Source organism: Bos indicus x Bos taurus, chromosome 25, assembly GCF_003369695.1.
Source record: "Bos indicus x Bos taurus breed Angus x Brahman F1 hybrid chromosome 25, Bos_hybrid_MaternalHap_v2.0, whole genome shotgun sequence".
Classification (NCBI taxonomy): Eukaryota; Metazoa; Chordata; class Mammalia; order Artiodactyla; family Bovidae; genus Bos; species Bos indicus x Bos taurus.
Genome location: NC_040100.1, coordinates 2,610,445 through 2,632,386, shown reverse-complemented (window position 1 = coordinate 2,632,386; position 21,942 = coordinate 2,610,445). Strand labels below are relative to the sequence as shown.

General features: G+C 44.3%; 1 protein-coding gene across 2 annotated transcripts in view; it reads right to left on the bottom strand.

Annotated features, from left to right (window-relative positions):
- The window catches only part of SDK1 (sidekick cell adhesion molecule 1), a 744,026-nt gene that overhangs the window by 451,819 nt on the left and 270,265 nt on the right, over positions 1-21,942 (bottom strand). The window contains exon 2 of one of the 2 annotated variants that reach the window (XM_027528208.1): positions 5,431-5,590. In XM_027528208.1, coding sequence (XP_027384009.1) covers positions 5,431-5,590 — 160 coding nt within the window. Of the gene's footprint in view, positions 1-4,940; positions 5,088-5,430; positions 5,591-21,942 lie in introns of those variants that run through there. The other variant, XM_027528209.1, reaches the window with a different exon arrangement.

Sequence of the window (21,942 nt, the reverse complement as noted above, 5' to 3'; positions counted from 1 at the left end):
AAACTCACTGAAATTCATCCTGCAGTTTGTAACACAAGCAGCAAAGAATGTGCTATTTTTAGCCAAAGATGGACAAGCTGAATTTATACTATTTGCTTTTTTTAGGCTTAGGATTTTCATTGTCTACACCAAAGGGTAGAGTGGAGGAGAAAGAGGGCCTCAGTGCTAGGTAGGAATACAGCTCCCGTTTCATAGCACATTCATGTTTTTCAATTTGAGACTTACATCAGCCTCGTGAAGGCTAACATATGACAGCTGAATGTGCTTATTGGAAGGAAGCAGATAAAAGAGTCATTTGAAAAAATAGTCTAGGACTTTTAGACAGGTTTTATATCTTGAAAAAAATGATGACAAAATACAATGGATCCTTGATAACCCATCTCAGTGTCTGAAGCCCTCAGTGCAAAGAAAATAATTCATCACGTCTAACCTAAACCATTTTTGCTTCAGAATAACCCATTTCTTCTTAACGAGTTTCTGGTGAAACGGTAGTGAAGCATCTACTTTATTTCAATGGTGCATATATAATGAACCATATATAAATATAAAGTGAATCCTGCTTCAGTACAAGCAACAGCGCTTTGTCTTCCTGGGGATTATCCAGGGTGTGTCAGGCTAGCAGGTAAATTTGCTGGTGCAAAGAGCCATGCAAAAAGCTTAGTCTCTTCGCATATTTTTAAGTTGACACAAAAGATGTTCTCTCACAGAGAAGTTTAAATAGTTGCACATGTAATAATGGCATGGTGTATGTTTTGGCATTTTAAAATAAAACTGTCACACAGTTTGAAAAGTATCCAATGGAATTTAAATAATATAATTATTTTGATATCCACAATATTTATTTCTTAAAAATGAACAAACAGAACTCTCATATGGTTTCTTTTTACTCTTTGAACTTGAGTATTAAATCTACTCACCCCACAGAATTTTATTCTAATGTGACATGTGTCCATACCTGAAAGATACTCATCATTTATTATCCAACATACTTCTCTGAAATAAAAATATACAATATATAAATGATAATTTTAAAAGAATATCCTTTGACCAAAATATTCTGAGCACTTAAAAAAATTTCATGTGGATTACATGTTGATTGTAATTATTGTTACTATACAGCTAATCAAAACAACATATATGTATTACAAATTTTGAAAAATCATCATTGAACAGTAAAATTGTAGAAAGAAGGTATGCCTGTTGAGTGAAAGTGGTTTTTTCTCCCCCAATTACTTTACATTTTGGTGAGTGGGAAGTTATTTAATAGAATGAACAGAACTGGATAGAAATTAACTACAAAAAGAAAAGTTATTGATCACATATCTGCATACAGTTAATTTAAATCTAATGAGAACACAGAGAAACAAACAAGTAGCAAAGAGGCTGATGCATACCAGCAAGCAAAACACACTGAGGTAATAAAAATGAATATGGATTTGGAATATCAAACGATATCTTTTTGCAAAAGTTAATGCAAGTGTCTTCCAAATGAATGAGAAAATATAAAGCATTAACTTTCCTATAGTGCGTGGTCTTTCTACATCAAGAGGGAACACTGATTTGAAGAAAATAAACAAAACTTTACACACACACACACACACACACACACACACACACACACTCGCCCTCATTGCGATCTGCCACTGAGGCCTTGCCAAGATCTTCTCCTTTCTGGGTAGGTGAAATGGAGATAAGTGTACTTCAGAGAAGAGTATTTCTCAGCAGATGTTTTCTTTCTGACAAATCCTGAAAACTGTCATTCTATTTTGTGTTAATGTGTAAGCCACGGAGCTTGATGCTAAGTTTACAGCCCGGATATAACAAGACGCCTGGCCTGTGGTGTTTCTTGCAGATGTCTCCCTGCTTTGTTCTCATAAACATTCCTTGAGGCGCAATATATACTTTGATGATGGTTGGAGAATGGAAAAGGGAAGGGTGTTCACAAGAAAATGGTACTGCTCTTGCTGACCACCTACAGACATCCGAATTAGGAAAATCCCAAGACTGGGCAAAAGACCCCATTTTTAGTGTCATACTCTTCCCTTGAAAGAAGTACATATAGAGAGAAGGCAAGAAGCTCCAGGGGATGTTTAAAAGAGGCTTCTTCGAGCCCGGTATTTTGTTTTACTTTTTAATAATTATTTACTTGGTTGAGCCAGGTCTTGGTGGCGGCATGTGGGATCTGCGATCTTCGTTGCAGCATGCAGAATCTTAGGTGCAGCACATGCAATCTAGTTCCCTGACCAGGGATCTAACCAGAGGCTCCCTGCACTGGGAGCTCGGAGTCTTAATCTCTGGACCACCAGGGAAGTTCCAAGCCCAATGTTTTAAACTGTGCTAGTCTTGTGCGCTGAGGATGTGGTTTCACAGAAGACTCAAACTGGGAAAGGTGTGTGCTTTTCTGTGAAGTGGAAGAGATAATGCAAAGCAGGTACAAAATGAGAACGGCAGGTACCATCACAGAGATGCGTTCTCAGGCAGCTCAACTAATATGCCTGAGCAAACGGAAGATCCAGAGACCATTCCTCTGCCACTATCCATAGCATATCCCCCAGTTTTAAGACCACTGTTATGGATCACCCACATCACTAATTCTTTTCATGAGGAAAAACAAGATGGATTCTTTTGAAACCTCACTTCCTTCTTCCTGGGGCATTTGAAACATCATATCACTTAATTTTTATGAGACCGCTTTAGGGTGGGTTTTATTATACCCATTTTACAGATGGGAAAAGATCAAACTGGGTTAGATAACTTGTCCAAAGATAGTAAGTTGAATAGTAGTATTTGAACCCAAGTCATTTGCCATCAAAGCTCATAACAGTTCTCATTCCTAAGTTCACTTTTTTTTTCCTTTCTTATACCCCCTTCTAATAAACCAAGCCCTATGTCATATTACAATAAAATATAATGTTGCCTACAATTTATTAACTGTTGCTTGTGGGCCAGAAAGTATGCTGTTTTACATACATGAGACTCTTTCAATGCTCACAACACCACAGACGAGGCTTGATCACCCCTATTTTGCAGGTTATTGAAAGTGGGGCTAACAGGCAGCTTGTAACTGGTGGTGAGCTGAGATTCAAACCTAGGTCTGTCTGACTTCAACATGCTCTTAACTATTGTGGTCAATTGCTCTCAAAACAGCAGGTCCTCTCACAGTACAGACCAAATGATGAAAGAGGAGGACACAGACTCCTCTGTCCACACAGGGCAGGTGGATAACAGGACCGCACAGAGCAAGAGGGGTGTTACAGGGTGGGGACCAGAGCGTGCTGAGAAATGGGTGTCCCTGCCGGCACGCAGCACAGCATCGCCTAGCACCTGCTTCTGTGTGCACCCAGGAGCCCAGGCCTGCTCATTGTTCCAGAGGGCCTAAAAAGCAGAATTTTATGTGAACTCTTATAAGTGTTAAATGCTGGCAATCAACTGAGGAACAAATACTGGGTGTATACACACACACAAATATATATCTTAACTGATATTTAAAATATGCACACCGCATTCTAGGCGGGCTGACTGCGGCTCATGGACCACCATGTTATAACTTCTGGGGTGAAGAATACACGGTGGGCTATGCCCCCGTGGAGAAGCTCATTACTCTACTGAAAACACCTCTAGATCGTCAATTCTCTTTCTTATTTCCTTTAATTAAGAGCACAGCACTGCTGAATCCTGCTGACTTTGGGGCCTCTGGGAATGTTTGGCAGTCAGTAATTCTCCATCCCACTTAGAACTGCATCCAGCATCATCCCCGCATCGAAAAGGAGGTGGGAACACACACCCGGGAAGACCTCAAGCGCTGCCAGGAGGTCCCGAGGCTGGGAAGCTGGTCCACACGCTTCCTGGGGAAGCTACACCTCAGACCTGAGCTCCAGCTCCCCCTCAGTCCCTGTACTGGGTCCCCCCGACACCCTCACCCCGGCCCCTCTCAGTCCCTGTACTGAGTACCCCCAACACCCTCACCCCGGCCCCTCTCAGTCCCCTGTACTGGGTCCCCCCGACACCCTCACCCCCATGCCCTCTCAGTCCTCTGTACTGGGTCCCCCCAATATCCTCACCCCAGCCCCTCTCAGTCCCCTGTACTGGGTCCCCCCAATATCCTTACCCCAGCCCCTCTCAGTCCCCTGTACTGGGTCCCCCCAACACCCTCGCCCCCATCCCCTCTCAGTCCTCTGTACTGGGTCCCCCCAGTATCCTCACCCAAGCCCCTCTCAGTCCTCTGTACTTGGTCCCCCCACACCCTCGCTCCCGTCCCCTCTCAGTCCCCTGTACTGGGTCCCCCTGACACCCTTGCCCCCATCCCCTCTCAGTCCTCTGTACTGGGTCCCCCCAATATCCTCACCCCGACCCCTCTCAGTCCTCTGTACTGGGTCCCCCTGACACTCTCACCCCGGCCCCTCTCAGTTCCCTGTACTGAGCACCCCCAACACCCTCACCCTGGCCCCTCTCAGTCCCCTGTACTGGGTCCCCCCGACACCCTCACCCCCATGCCCTCTCAGTCCTCTGTACTGGGTCCCCCCAATATCCTCAACCCCAGCCCCTCTCAGTCCCCTGTACTGGGTCCCCCCAGTATCCTCACCCCAGCCCCTCTCAGTCCCCTGTACTGGGTCCCCCCAACACCCTCGCCCCCGTCCCCTCTCAGTCCTCTGTACTGAGTCCCCCCAACACCCTCGCTCCCATCCCCTCTCAGTCCCCTGTACTGGGTCCCCCCGACACCCTCACCCAGCCCCTCTCAGTCCCCTGTACTGGGTCCCCCTGACACCCTTGCCCCCATCCCCTCTCAGTCCTCTGTACTGGGTCCCCCCAATATCCTCACCCCGACCTCTCTCAGTCCTCTGTACTGGGTCCCCCTGACACTCTCACCCCGGCCCCTCTCAGTCCTCTGTACTGAGCACCCCCGACACCCTCACCCCGCCCCCAGTCCAGTGAATGCTCACTTTTGCTGACTGTACATGCTTTGTTCATGCCCATCCTCCTGGAGTTCCACTATGCCCACCCCAGCTCTGACGGTCAGCCAGGGCAGTCTTGTTGGCAACCAGAGCTCCAGAAGCTCTGACCTGTAGAAAGCTGTGATGCTCTTCAGGCAGGAACAATACTGGTGGGCAGGACTGTTGCCTCAGGGCGGCAAGTTTCATCAGCTGAAGCTGTTATTTGCATTCCACTGTAACTACACCTTCTTTTGGTCTGGTAATTTCACTAAGGGGCTTACTCTTACAAATATAATGACAGACTTCCTAAGTGTAAATACAACCTGTATTGGAATAGTAAATCACATTCTGATTACATGTTCAAATGGATTCCCTTAATCCTTAATGCATTACCAATGCAATCCAATATTCCCCCCACCCCGTGCTATCATGGCCAATAAGGCAAATACTCTGAATATACCACTGTGAAGCGTAATCTTATTTTCAAGGAATCAATTACTTATATTCGCTGGTGTAGGTGGTGAGCTCACTGTCGTTGTGCGTCCACTTGAATTCCAAAGGCCAGCTCCCTTCTGCAAGGCAAGTGAGCACGAGGCGGTTCCCTTCCAGGTGGATCTGCGGAAGGCCTGGCTCTGTTTTAAAGTATGGCACAACATCATCTGAAACATTAAAGAAAAAAGAGAGAGAGGAAAAAAAACTGAGTGGAAAACACATGAAATGGCATTCATCCAGCTAATCGATCACTGTCTTTAGAGAGACCTGACTTTAAAAAGCAGCAACGGTGGCCATTTGGCCCAATTAAGTAGCAAATTATCCTTCACCCCCTAGAAACCTGCATTCCCCCAGGATAACATTTCAAAAGGCTGGTGTTCTATGACAGGACCATCTTAAACCACCTGGCAAGCTAATCTAAGTTATTTCCATTCGTGATTAACACTTACTTATCACACATCACACAATCTCTGCTGATGCAAGCCTTTGTTTTAATATGGTATTATACTCTCAAAGTGGGCTTCTCTGGTGGCTCAGTGATAAAGAATCCACCTGCCAATGCAGGAAACTTGGGTTCCATCCCTGGGTCGGAAAGATCCCTTGGAGAAGGAAATAGCAACCCGCTTCAGCATTCTTGTCTGGTAAATCCCAGGGACAGAGGAGCCTGGTGGGCTACACTCCATGGGGTCGCAAAACACTTGGACATGACTTGATGATTAAACAACCACACACTCTCAAAGTATGACAATCAAGGTTATATACTTTGATTCTAAAAGAAAAATATAACCTTCACTTAGCTGAAAAAAAAAAAAGTAGGATGAGCAATATTAACCTACAGACGTAAATGACATGAATCTCAATCCAGCTTTCGTCTCACACACACGCTGCATCTCATGGTGACATTCAGGGGCTATCACACCGGAAAACCCGTGTGTATTCACACAGAGGAACAGCTCGCAGCAACTGTAAGGAACCCACTACTGCCATACACAACACAGGACGCCACGGATGGATCTCACAGATGTACGTGTAGTGAGAGAAGCCAGTCAGGGAAAGGATTACAGCATAAGGCTCCCATGCAGAAGTTCATAAAGTTCAAACCCAGGCAAACCTGGTCTGCAGTGCTGGGGGTGAGCAGAGGTAAGATACCTCTCGGGGAGGGGGTGCGGGGGGGGGGGTGGTGGTGGGTGCAGCAGGGCAGCTGTGGAGAGCACACCAAGATGTGGGTACACAGGGGCTCTCACTGTGAGAACTCAGAAAGTCATTCTGACTTGTGGAATTTTTGTATGATGCTTCATTAATTTGAAAAAAAAAAAACACACAGGAGACTTGCTTCCAGTGCTAGCTCCCGATTCTCTGTGTGATCCTGATCAGGACATGTGGATTTTTGTTTCTTCATGGGTAAAACAGAAAGAATTACCGACCTCTCATTTTTCTAACAAAAGCCCTGGGGCACAGCCTCATAGTCTGTCCTTCAGGCCTCCTACCACCTGGACTCAGGGACGCACTCGGGAGAAGCCCTTTCTGCCTCAGGGACCTTTCATGCTCCTTCCTCACCCTGGGTACTCCCCCCAGCTCCCAGCAAGCTGATGAATTCCCATCCTCCAGGTTCACAGAGCTCCTCCCACCCACACACCCTAACAAACCCTGACTTACACTCAGCGGATTCCCCTGCCCTGTATTAATCATGTCAGAGTTCTGAGACCAATGCCAGGAAAAAAGTATAAATATTTGTTCAATGAATAAATATAATAACAGTACAAATAATAGCAACAGCTAGGATTAACTTAGTGTCTACTGTGCTGGAAACTGTTCCAAGTGTTTTATATGCATTACGTGATTTAATTCTCACAGAAGCCCTCTAAAATAGACAACCTAAAACCTGTGGGACACTGTAAAAGCAGTCCTAAGGGGAAAGTTCATAGCAATACAGGCATACCTCAAGAAACAAGAAAAAAGTCAAATAAATAACCTAACTCTACACCTAAAGCAACTAGAAAAGGAAGAAATGAAGACCCCAGGGTTAGTAGAAGGAAAGAAATCTTAAAAATTAGGGCAGAAATAAATGCAAAAGAAACAAAAGAGACCATAGCAAAAATCAACAAAGCCAAAAGCTGGTTCTTTGAAAGGATAAATAAAATTGACAAACCATTAGCCAGACTCATCAAGAAACAAAGGGAGAAAAATCAAATCAATAAAATTAGAAATGAAAATGGAGAGATCACAACAGACAACACAGAAATACAAAGGATCATGAGACTACTATCAGCAATTATATGCCAATAAAATGGACAATGTCGAAGAAATGGACAAATTCTTAGAAAAGTACAACTTTCCAAAACTGGACCAGGAAGAAATAGAAAATCTTAACAGACCCATCACAAGCACGGAAATTGAAACTGTAATCAAAAATCTTCCAGCAAACAAAAGCCCAGGTCCAGACAGCTTCACAGCTGAATTCTACCAAAAATTTAGAGAAGAGCTAACACCTATCCTACTCAAACTCTTCCAGAAAATTGCAGAGGAAGGTAAACTTCCAAACTCATTCTGTGAGGCCACCATCACCCTAATACCTAAACCTGACAAAGATCCCACAAAAAAAGAAAACTACAGGACAATATCACTGATGAACATAGATGCAAAAATCCTTAACAAAATTCTAGCAATCAGAATCCAACAACACATTAAAAAGATCATACACCATGACCAAGTGGGCTTTATTCCAGGGATGCAAGGATTCTTCAATATCCGCAAATCAATCAATGTAATACACCATGTTAACAAATTGAAAAATAAAAGCCATATGATTATCTCAATAGATGCAGAGAAAGCCTTTGACAAAATTCAACATCCATTTATGATAAAAACTCTCCAGAAAGCAGGAATAGAAGGAACATACCTCAACATAATAAAAGCTATATATGACAAACCCACAGCAAACATTATCCTCAATGGTGAAAAATTGAAAGCATTTCCCCTAAAGTCAGGAACAAGACAAGGGTGCCCACTTTCACCATTACTATTAAACATAGTTTTGGAAGTTTTGGCCACAGCAATCAGAGCAGAAAAAGAAATAAAAGGAATCCAAATTGGAAAAGAAGAAGTAAAACTCTCACTGTTTGCAGATGACATGATCCTCTACTTAGAAAACCCTAAAGATTACACCAGAAAATTATTAGAACTAATCAATGATTATAGTAAAGTTGCAGGATATAAAATCAACACACAGAAATCCCTTGCATTCCTATACACTAATAATGAGAAAACAGAAAGAGAAATTAAGGAAACAATTCCATTCACCATTGCAACGGAAAGAATAAAATACTTAGGAATATATCTACCTAAAGAAACTAAAGACCTATATATAGAAAACTATAAAACACTGGTGAAAGAAATCAAACAGGACACTAATAGATGGAGAAATAGACCATGTTCATGGATTGGAAGAATCAATATAGTGAAAATGAGTATACTACCCAAAGCAATTTATAGATTCAATGCAATCCCTATCAAGCTACCAACGGTATTCTTCACAGAGCTAGAACAAATAATTTCACAATTTGTATGGAAATACAAAAAACCTCGAATAGCCAAAGCTATCTTGAGAAAGAAGAACGGAACTGGAGGAATCAACCTGCCTGAGTTCAGGCTCTACTACAAAGCCACAGTCATCAAGACAGTATGGTACTGGCACAAAGACAGAAATATAGATCAATGGAACAAAATAGAAAGCCCAGAGATAAATCCACGCACCTATGGACACCTTATCTTTGACAAAGGAGGCAAGAATATACAATGGATTAAAGACAATCTCTTTAACAAGTGGTGCTGGGAAAACTGGTCAACCACTTGTAAAAGAATGAAACTAGAGCACTTTCTAACACCATACATAAAAATAAACTCAAAATGGATTAAAGATCTAAACATAAGACCAGAAACTATAAAACTCCTAGAGGAGAACATAGGCAAAACATGCTCCGACATACATCACAGCAGGATCCTCTATGACCCACCTCCCAGAATACTGGAAATAAAAGCAAAAATAAACAAATGGGACCTAATTAAACTTAAAAGCTTCTGCACATCAAAGGAAACTCTAAGCAAGGTGAAAAGACAGCCTTCAGAATGGGAGAAAATAATAGCAAATGAAGCAACTGACAAACAACTAATCTCAAAAATATACAAGCAACTCCTGTAGCTCAATTCCAGAAAAATAAATGACCCAGTCAAAAAATGGGCCAAAGAACTAAATAGACATTTCTCCAAAGAAGACATACAGATGGCTAACAAACACATGAAAAGATGCTCAACATCACTCATTATCAGAGAAATGCAAATCAAAACCACTATGAGGTACCATTTCATGGCAGTCAGAATGGCTGCGATCCAAAAGTCTACAAGCAATAAATGCTGGAGAGGGTGTGGAGAAAAGGGAACCCTCTTACACTGTTGGTGGGAATGCAAACTAGTACAGCCATTATGGAGAACAGTGTGGAGATTCCTTAAAAAACTGGAAATAGAACTGCCTTATGACCCAGTAATCCCACTGCTGGGCATACACACTGAGGAAACCAGAACTGAAAGAGACACGTGTACCCCAATGTTCATCGCAGCACTGTTTATAATAGCCAGGACATGGAAGCAACCTAGATGTCCATCAGCAGATGAATGGATAAGAAAGCTGTGGTCCATATACACAATGGAGTATTACTCAGCCATTAAAAAGAATATATTTGAATCAGTTCTAATGAGGTGGATGAAACTGGAGCCTATTATACAGAGTGAAGTAAGCCAGAAAGAAAAACACCAATACAGTATACTAACACATATATATGGAATTTAGAAAGATGGTAACAATAACCCTGTATACAAGACAGCAAAAGAGACACTGATGTATAGAACAGTCTTTTGGACTCTGTGGGAGAGGGAGAGGGAGAGGGTGGGATGATTTGGGAGAATGGCATTGAAATATGTATAATATCACATATGAAACGAGTCGCCAGTCCAGGTTCGATGCATGATACTGGATGCTTGGAGCTGGTGCACTGGGACGACCCAGAGGGATGGTATGGGGAGGGAGGAGGGAGGAGGGTTCAGGATGGGGAACACATGTATACCTGTGGCGGATTCATTTTGATATATGGCAAAACCAATACAATATTGTAAAGTTAAAAAATAAAAAAAATAGACATCGTTATTATACCCACTTTAAAAATGTGTAAAGAGAGGCAGAGGGAAACTGATTTGTTCACGGCCACCAAGACGGTATGTGGCAAAATCATGATTTAAACCCCAGTTAATCTGTTAAAGAAAAGTGGTAAAGAAACCTGCCTGCCAATGCAGGGGACATAAGAGACACAGGTTTGATTCCTGAGTCAGAAAGATCCCCTGTAGGAGGGCATGGCAACCCTCCTCCCCAGTGTTCTTGTCTGGAGAATCCCTGGCAGGCTACAGTCCATGGGGTCGCAAAGAATCAGACACGCATACAATCTGTTCCAGAATCCAGCTACTCTGTATATCATAACTCTAAATGTCACAGATCTCTCAATAGAGACACCTTCTCAAGAATCCCTGTCATAACTTCAAATATTTGATAAATTTGTAGAATTACAAGACTGAACTTTTAAATTACTGTATTTTTCAAATCAAGCATAATAAATATCAAATATGCAAGGCAATGGCACCCCACTCCAGTACTCTTGCCTGGAAAATCCCATGGACAAAAGAGCCTGGTAGGCTGCAGTCTATGGGGTCGCTCAGAGTCGGACACGACTGAGCGACTTCACTTTCACTTTTCACTTTCATGCATTGGAGAAGGAAATGGCAACCCACTCCAGTGTTCTTGCCTGGAGAATCCCAGGGACAGGGGAGCCTGGTGGGCTGCTGTCTCAGGGGTCGCACAGAGTCGGACACGACTGAAGTGACTTAGCAGCAGCAGCAGCAGCAGCATGCATATAAAATAGCATATTAACAGTGCTAAAATCGAGAGTATATTTTTACATTAAATTGTATATGTTTAGCTGGTTTCTTCTGTACTAAGTACATAAATTTAAATAGATAGAGTTTATTTTGCCATTGTGCCGACCACTGTATTCTATAACTGGTATACTGGTAATACAATACTACCAGTTTCTTACCAGTATTTATTCAAATAAATAAATGCTAAAGTGCATCAGTGAGTGTAGTTAGAGTCTATAATAAGGAGATTTAACCTAGTCAGTGAGATGCCAGACAGGAGCTAACAGCTGAAAGATCAGTAGTTTTCAAATACTCAGACAGCACGTGCAGAGGCCCAGTGGGGCGACAGGCAGGGCAGGCGCCGCCAGACAGCACAGAGGTTGACCGCGAGCAGCGCTGCGGCTCAGGGAGGGCGATGGCAGCGGGCGCGGCAGGCACACACCTGCTCCCCACACCACCCTTGTGTGGGTCCCAATGGCGCCCACTTCACTTTCAGAAGCGCTCTCGTGTGAATGATGAATTGTGTGACCACCCTATTTACAGGCCTTGGTCTAAAGTACTGTCAGTATAATGATGATGATGATGATTGCTATTTGTCCAAAACGACAGCAGAAAGGCTGTGAGGGGGCTGTGTGGTTAAAAGCTCATTTTGGCTGCAAAGTTGAGGAGGAGTGAAGAGGGCCAGAGCAGTGGGGGCAGACCAGGTAGGAGGTCCCTGCAATAACCCAGGAAATGCTCTGAAAGGCGATGGCAGGCTGGGTCAGGGAACAGGGCTGACCGCGGTGGTGGAGACTGGGGGACATGGATGGCTCTAAAGCAAGATTTAGGTGGCAAAAGAGACAACAACGGACCGAACTTGGGGGTGAAGGAGAGAGGGCTGTCCAGAAGGAGACTTGGATCTCTGACTCGCACCACTTCCTGCTCAAGAAGCACACCCTGATCCTGTCACCAGTGCTGGGAGTGTCAGGACAGGGCACACTTTCTGTCCCGTCAGAGGTGACAGCCTCCGTTGAGCACAGGAGAAGGGCTGGGCAAGTGTCCGATACTGTGACCCTAACCTAACTCAAGGGCTGGAGCAGCCAATCCTCGTCCCAGCCCCAGAGCTCCACGGCTTCTGCCACACATCACCTGCTGCTGCTGCTAAGTCGCTTCAGTCGTGTCCGACTCTGTGCGACCCCATAGATGGCAGCCCACCAGGTTCCCCCGTCCCTGGAATTCTCCAGGCAAGAACACTGGAGTGGGTTGCCATTTCCTTCTCCAACGCATGAGAGTGAAAAGTGAAAGTGAAGTCACTCAGTAGTGTCCAACTCTTAGCGACCCCATGGACTGCAGCCCACCAGGCTCCTCCGTCCATGGGATTTTCCAGGCAAGAGTACTGGAGTGGGGTGCCATCGCCTTCTCCACACACATCACCTACTCTAGGTTATAATTCAAGCAGATTGTAGGCTCTGAATGCCAACTGTGTGTCCAATTTCCTTTTTCACTATATGAAAGTCGCTCAGTCATGTCCCACTCTTTGTAACCCCACAGACTATACAGTCCTTGGAATTCTCCAGGCCAGAATACTGGAGTGGGTAGCCTTTCCCTTCTCCATGGGATCTTCCCAGGGATCAAACCCAGGTCTCCTGCATTGCAGGCGGATTCTGTACCAACTGAGCTATCAGGGAAGCCCTTTTTGCTATGTATTTCAGCTAAAATCATCTAGTGCCATGACCCAAGCAGTCTGATAAAGCTGAGTTGCAATGGATATAGCTTTGACACCTTGGGACTGGCTGAGCTACAGGCCAACGCCTTGCCATCTGCACTACGCTCACCAACAGAGGAAGACATGCCTTCGTGTGGTTCCCCTCCTACAAGGGCGAATCATGGGAAAAAAAAAAAACCTTTCTGAAAGAAAAAGGCTTCAAGATAAATGCTCAAAAACTTGATTTGGTTGTATAATTGACAAGGCATCACTGATTTAATGTATAAATGTTCTAAGTGTAAATACCATAATAATTCAAGTTTTCCAAGTATTCACAGTTTAATAAATATGCCTATGGGCTTCCCTGCTGGCTCAGATGGTAAAGAATCCACCTGCAATACAGGAGACTGGGTTTGATCCCTGGGTTGGGAAGATTCTCTGGAGAAGAGAATGGTTACCCACTTTAGTATTCTTGCCTGGAGAATTCCATAGACAGAGGAGCCTGGCAGGCTACAGTCCATGGGATTACAAAGAGTCATATATGACTAAACAACTAACACTTTTTCACAAATATGCCTATACTATGTAAAAACTGGGTTGGATACTGTGATCTAGGAGAAAAAAATTTTTTGAAAAGAATAGTTTCAAATAGCTGGCAAGCGGAAACCTTGTGATCTAAATGACTGTACAATTACAGTTAGCACAGACTCTAACATTTATTGTAGGAAGAAGGGTAGTAACTATGTCAATGTTCCGGAACACTAAATGTCTAATTTAAAATTTTTAATTACAACAAGTATTTTAATGTAGATTAGCCAATGTGCAGAATAACACAGTTAATCTTTCTGAACCTAGAGCTATTCAGCACTAAAGTATAGCGAGTTGATCGTGAAGTTAAGAGGGTTTAAAGCTAACAAAACATAAAAGCTCTGGGAAGAGAAAGAGAAGCAGAAAGGTTAGTATTCAGGTCTGCTCAGATCCCTACAAAAGTTTGTGATCTTTATATACCTTAAATGGAGCAGAAAGAGTCTGAAAAGACCCATAAAGACAAAAGTGATTGAGTTACCTGAGATAAGATTCTCAGACGGACCTGGGGCAATGTCAGTGCTCTGCCTGGTGCTCTCTGAGGCGTGTGTGTGTGGTGTGTGCGTGTGTGTGGTGTGTGCGTGTGTGTGGCGTGTGGCGTGTGTGTGAGGGTGCGTGTGTGTGGGTGTGTGTGTGTGTGTTTTCCCAAGTAATGACTAACAGATCTCTCCTTCTTCAGGAAGAACGAGCAGAGATTAAGTATGCTTCTGTATTCGTACAATGAACATTCATAGAATCCTGAGTGAATTACTAAGAAAAACTGTGAAATTTCCATTTTCACATATGATGAAATAGAACACAAGTCACTGAGGAGAGAGAGATGATACACATTTAAGGTCCATCCAGAGGGAAGGAATGGACATAATGCTCTCTCAAGACAACATCTTGGTTTTAAGATGTAGAAGTCATTTCCCTAAATGGACCTTTAAGGTTTTCAGATAAAATGTAAACAGATTTACCTTTACCTACCCAATACGAAGACCACCTTCTGTTGGTCTAGAAGGGAACCGTGACCATGTGCCTCCACAGGAGTCATTTCCATGGGGAAGCCAGAGGCTGAGATGCTCTGAAGGAGAGCCATGTCCTGTGGTTCCAGGCTAGCCTCCCGTGTGGAAGGGGGCCTCGCCGTGGGTTTAATTATCTGCCTCCCATGGAATATGGAGGATCTAGTACCAGACACTTTCATGGCAGAATGGACGGGACTCAACTATCAGGTGCTAAGAAAGTCAAACGTCAAGTGATTCTTGCAATGCTGCCCGTGAGAGAATTTCAGCACGACCACTGCTAATTGTAACCTGTTCAGTACCTTCCCTTCTTCTCCTCCGTTTTAAAGTGATAATGGGTAAAGAAATGATAATAATCACCTTCCACTTGGTAGAGGAATCAACCTGCCACAAACAAGGGGGTTCTGAAGCAGAGGAGCCCCCTGTGCTCTGTGATGGAGAAAGTATTAAGCCGTGGTAATCAGCCCTGCCAGTCAGGTGGGAGTGCAGCAGGAAGATTAGGAATCTCAGTGTGAGGGAGCAATCAGCTGGAGCAGGACCTGGCGTTACTGAACTCGGCTTTCTCAACAGCTGAATTTCCCAGGGTGACTAATCTTTTGGTTTAAACCACTAATCTTCCTTTCAAAACTTCTTTTATATCAAATTCAAACATTTTCATGCCCCAAGCTTATGAGTTTACCACTAATGGAAAGTTTTATTTTTCAAACCCAGCGAGAAACAGAAGCACAGGGCGTAACACATCATTTGCGAACAGCTACTCAGAAAAATATGGGTGAAAGGCTCTTTCCCATAAATACAGTCATTCAGATCTCAGCCCCGCAGGTCACTCTGTACACCTGTCGGAGCCGGTAATTCAATCTCACACCACATTGTGCTTCTTCATAATAGTACTATTAATCTTTTTAAAACAGCTGTTGTGGATTTTAAATGTATTTCTAAGGTAAACTTTAAGTATATGATTAGATATGGTCTCCTCTAGTTAAATCTGCAAATATGGAAAGGCCACACCACAATGTAGAAAGACGATCCTGTAAGACAACTGTCTCAGGAAAAAGTCCTCTGTGTGTTTTAAGCCTAGCTGTTTCAACCTGCACTTTCTGTGACCACCTGATGCTAAGCTTAGATGAAGAAGGGAAGGAACACAGACAGAAGAAAGAGGAGGAGACAGTGGCTCTGCCATCCCAGCTAATTCTTGGGCCTCTTACTTCTACTTTATCAGAAACAAACATTTTCCAGTGACAGACTTGCAAATATAGTAGGATATACCATCACATTCTGTAGCTAAAAAGGTTAGCCAGCTTCTCTGCATGTCACGTCATATGTTCCTACCTCTGCCCTGTAAAATGAATGAATGTCACGAATTTCAGGGCGAGAGGTAGCTACAACTGAACAAATATCAACAGATCTGATTTCAAACATAATAGACCTAACCTATTACAATGACCAGGAGACACAGGAATCAGGTGTTCTCACACTGTCACTCTCTCCTAAGTGCTTCTGACAGGGGCAGAACTGGAGGTTGAACTGTAAGCCAGGCTTCCACCCCCCACCCCCACACAGCAGCATCTCTGATCAACAGCAGCCAGACCCTCACCCCTTCCCGGTCTGGGCAGAGCTTTGCACAGAAGGGGCTTCTGCCCCACGTCACACCTCATCATCACCTCACCATCCCTCACCTGCTGAGCAGCTCCCAGCTGCCCAAGACAGCTCATTCCTGCCCTGAGGAGTCACGGCCTGGAGAGCAAGAGGCTGGTCAGCCACGCCAAGGGCAACAGAGGAGGTAAGCGCACAACTGCCAGCCAGGGCCCGGGACGGCCCGCAGTGCGGTTCGGGGCCACAGACGCTCCCTGGTTGAGGGGTCCAGCGTCCAGAGCAACCTGACAGACCCAGACTGCTCAGGGGCTGAGGTCCACGGCTGGACGGAACCACGAGGCTCAGGTCCAGCTCACTGTGCCGCTTCAGCTACACAGTGGCTCGCAAAGGCTTCTGGAGGCTTGTTAGAGAACTGTCTCATCCTTTACGACAAATGAGAATCGTTTTAGGTACGGCACGCCTCTATCTGCCATCCGTCTGTAGGTCTGGGCCTGGGCCCAGCTCTGAAAGGTGAGCAGGGCGCCATCCTTGCGCCCCTGGAGAGGCCCCTGGATGAAGAGGACTGGCCTGGTGGGGTGGCAGCGGTCGCTAAGCTTGGCTGGGGACAGGGCTTGGGAACCAGCGGCCAGGACACCTGAGCGCACTACAGGGAGGAGGACAGGGCCGGCTGCTGACTGTCCTCTGGGAGCACTGAAATCAGGAGAAAGCAGATCAAACGGCACACCGCGTACACCTCGAGTTCACGGTAGAGTCATCATTTTCTGTTCAAAAGTTCATCTAGGAAGAGCTCGGCAGTGTTCCGCTGGTGTTGGGAGCTGTGTGCAAGCAGGCAAGCAGGAGGGGTCTCCGCAATTCCCATTAAACGGCACTGGAGCAGCTTGCCGACGCCTTTAGTCAGGGGGAGCCAAACTGATTCTCTCTGTTTTCTCTAAAATCAATGCGAATTAACAGCATATTTAAGGGGACTCATGGGGTAAAACTACCCTTCCAATGTCTTCCCCTAAGAAGCCGTTCAAGCTTTCAGTGAGATGAATCCACAGTGAAGCTGATGGTAAGACATAAATGGCTGTATTTATGCACTGGTTTGAGCCTGCACTGTGCTAATCTATTTCAGCATATCAATTAATAATAAGAGGCAGTGGGGTAAAAACAATTTCTCCGTTTCTCTAAACGGCAATAAGCTTCCAGCTCTCCAATATTTTATTTCAAAGTAGAATTGTACTAAATTGTCATTTCTATGGTCTGCAGTATAAAAGTATGACCAACCAAAGAGGAGGGTTATCAGAAATAACCAACATTTTTCTTGAACACGGTATAATATTTCTCTCCAATATTTTTTCAAATAATCCTAAAACTCCAAATCAGATTAAAGGCCAAAAGGTCCGAGAAAAGAAATTCAGGTGCGATTTATCTTTCTCTGATTAATGCAGACTGGTGAGTTCCTGTCACATGTGAACTGACATAAAACTGGGACTCAGAAGAGACCTAAATGGTGAAGGTTTAATTTTAGACCAAGAAAATTACATGGGAGAAGTTCTTCTTAAGAATATCTAAATTCAAGTAGATAATGCTTACTGATTTCAACAAAGTCATAAACAGTAAGGGGTTCTCAAAGAGAAGTACTTGTATTTATACATCATAGCTGCTTAGAGCAAGTACTCAGGAGGCAGACCACCACAGCTCAAACCCCACCTTTACCCCAACCAGCTCTGTGAGCTTGGGTAACTCAACTTCCTACTCGAGAGTTTCCTAATCAGCAAAATAATGAGATTGTCTCAAAACGTAACTTGAAACAAACGCACTGTTAAGATAATGAATATGAAAGCCACAAAGAGGGAGAAAATATTTTGGTTACACGTATCTTGAAGACTTGAAGTCAGATTATATATGAGTGCCTACTACTCAATGATAACACAAAGAAAATGTAAATAAAATGAGCAAAAGTCTTGAACACACACTTTACAAAGGAAGAAATACCAAGAGCTAACAAGCACACAGGAAGTTGCTTAATACCATCTGACATTAGGGATGATTATGGCTAAATTGTAAAAGACAGACATCACTAAATGTGGGCAAATACATGTTGCAACTATAACATCCTCCTCAATGACCGGTGAGAGTGTAAAAATAGTACAGCCATCTGAGAAAAAGATCTGGCAATTTCTTATCAAGTTAAACACCTGTTCAATGAACCAGAAATTTCCGGCCTATATATTTCTCTGAGAGAAAAGAATGTCCACACAAATAACTTTATATGAATAGTCACAGTGGCATGAATTATAACACCCTAAATTGAAAACAACAGAGATGACATTGATAAAAATGAAGAAATCAATAACTCGACACAATGGAGGAATTTCACGGACATCATGCTGGGTGAAAGGAAAACTGTCCATACTCTAGGATTCATCCCTTTATATGAAATTTAAACACAGGCAAACCTAATCTATGTGAAAAGAAATCAGAAAAATGGTTGCAGACAGTGATAGAGATTGACTGGAATGGACAAGAAGAAATGTGATCGAGTGACAGAAATGTTCCGTTTCCGGACTAAGGTGGTGGCTGCGCGAATTTATACATTTGTCAAAACTCATTGAATTGTAAACTTATATCTGTGAATTTCAGTATTTACAAATCTTACCTCAATCAAAAGTCCTTAAGGCAGACATCTAGCCGTTGCCTCAGAAATAGACACACTCCTTTCTCAGCCACTGCTCCAAGTGCTTCAGATCAATAGCTTGTGTCTGCTCACCTGGTCACTGGTATTTCAAGACACTCTCACCCCCACTGTTACGCTAATGAGATTGCCCATACAGTACTGACTTAAAAACTATCCTCTCTTGCCATGGTTGCAAACTTTATTAAAGCAGGAACTGGTACTTTTTATATTCATTATGTCCAAACAGTCAACACATTTAAGCTAATAGGCACAATGGAGGAAACATAAGAGATGTGGTCAATGCTTGGGCTGGAAGGTCCCCTGGAGAAGAAGACGGCAAGCCGCTCCAGTGCTCCTGCCCGGAGAAACCCATGGGCAGAGGAGCCTGGCGGGCTACAGTCCGTAGGTCACAGAGAGTCAGACGGAGAGCACCCCACATAACAATGCTCAACATCAGTCATTACAGAAATCAAAATCATAATGAGATAACCTATCCCAAACCACCGTTATAACGGCTTTTACAAAGACAAATAAGAGCAAGTGTTGGCAAGGACATGGAGAAACTGTAACCCTCACACATTGCTGATGGGACTATAAAGTGGAAGCAGTCTATCAGCTCCTCAAAGCGTCAAACATAGAATTAGCACATGACCCAGTAATTCCACTCCTAGGTACTCGTCCTCGAGAAATGAAAACACATGTCCACACAAAAACTCATGCGTGAATACTCATAGCAGTGCTAGTCATAACAGCCAAAAGGTGGAAACACCACAAGTGTCTTTCAGGAGACGATGGATAAACAATATGTGGGTGGATAAACAACGTAATATTATTCATCAGTAAAATGAAAAACAGATGAACCTTTGAATCACTGTGCTGAGAGTGGTTATCACAAAGAATCACATGGCTTATGACTGCATTAATATGAATGCCCAGAATAAGGCAAGTCTATATAGACAAAGTAGGTCAGAGGTTACCTGAGGAGAGGCAAGCAGAGCAGGAAGAGGGAAGAGCATGGCAAGAGACTGCTAACAGGGACAAGGTTTATTTGGGAGGTTCAAAAGTCAGTGTCTAGTGACGGCTGGACAGCCCTGTGAGCCCTGTAAAGGAAGAGCTCTGAATTTATGCTTCAAACAGGTGGGTTTCACAGCCTCAAATCATCTCAGTAATGCTGTTAAAGTAGCCTGTTTGGGAAATAACAATAACAGCTAGTTGTGCTAAGCATGTTAAGTGCTATTATGTTCGCTGCTTTACAGATGAGGAGCCTGAGGCAGGCAGGGTCGAGGATGTGCCCACGGTCCACAGCGGGGAAGTGGCAGAGCCGACTAGGGAACCTCATGCAAAGTCTAAGAACCTGCTCGGCCTTGTGTCCTCTTGAACAGAACCGGTTTGTCTGTGGGCGTCAGCAGCGGTCAGTGAGCAGGAGGAAGGGGCGGGAGACTGGAGGGGCACAGGAGAGGACACAGGAGAAGGCTGGGAGGACAGTCGGCTGGAGTCCGGACATACATGCTTGAAGGCTAAAAGGATCTCCCCTGTGGACTGGTGGCCCTCTTTTGGACCAGATCTTGGGCAAGGCTGATGGATTTAACTTGAGAATAAGAAGGAAAACCATCATGAGAAAGTCTTCAAAGTTTTCTTCAATACTAATAATAATCATGTTCTAAACGAGCAGAATTATATAAAAATGAGCTGAGTACCTTCTGAGCCTCCAAGGTCCCTGAGTAAATAAAGCAAAGTTGAAGGGAAGGGGCAGCTGACCCGTGGTCGTTGCCCACTGGGAGCACGTGCCGTTCCTGACCTGGGGGGCAAAAGAAGGGAGGGACGGCCTGGTGGGGACGCTCTACACTGTCCCCATGTCCTCCACACCCGACAGGGAGCCCCAAGGCAGCAGCTGCCAGGTAGAAATAACTGAAGGCAAGTGCCTCTTTCAAAAGCCCTGAGGTGCTGAGAACACAGCATTACTACACAAGCATGTTCTTAATGTCAAGACACAGCCTTAAGGTGGGTAAGACTTCTCAGATCAGTGCCTAGACCCTAGCGTGCCGTCACAGATGCTGAGTCAACTGAACTACGCGCCCCACAGTGAGACCGAGGCGGCCCCAGGAGGCTCCAGCTGCAGCACTGCTTTCCAACAGCGTCTCACGGGGGAGTTCTCGCTCCCCTGGCGCCTGTGGGGGAGTAGACGCGAGGTCACTCACCCCAATGGCCACTTTTCACCTTAATCCCGAGGATACAGATAAGCAATGAGTTAGAGACCTGCTGCCAAACCAGCCGGTGTTTCAGAAGTGTGCAGTAAACAGATGCCCTCAAAGGGCCAGGTACCATGTGTAAGGGGTGGCGATCTGAGCTGCGTCTCGAGTCGGGATGTGGCCAAGCTCTTCTTTGTCTAAAGCAGTGACATTTACCCACACAGGGCTCCCACAGGGGGAGCCCACAAGCTCCCCTAGTCTGCTGGCACAACACAAAGGCAGGGAAAGGAAAGTCTGGTAGCAGCACAGAAAGGAAAGAGAATACCAAGACAAGTAAACAGAGGATAGAACCTAGCTGAAGAGAAAACAAATAAGCTTCACTGGACAGAATTCAGCAGCAGCAACACATGAACAGCATCCCTAAAATGTCACAAGGATGACCCGGAGGTAGAGAGACAGAAAGGGCAGTAAGTGGAGCTACAATTATCGGGACTATTAACACACTCAAAATAGAAGGCAGGCAGTTTCTCAGATTTGCAAAGCTTGAACCTTGGACTGCTCCTACTCATTTTGCAAGGATTCTGTTATTCTTAAATGTTTGCATGTAAGGGAGAGAGGAGAGGCATGGCAATTATATTTAAAATGGCATGTAATTTTTTTACGACAGATAGCTGACATTTTACAGTAAGACATCATTTTGATTTCAGACTGTTGGGTGATTCTTATAATGACTTGAGGAGCTCTAAGGAAATAAAGTATCAGCAGGTGGTCAGTCAAATACTAAGAAATTCCTCACTCCACAGGCAGTAATCAGGTTGAAATACTTCCTCCATTATTTCCAAAAATA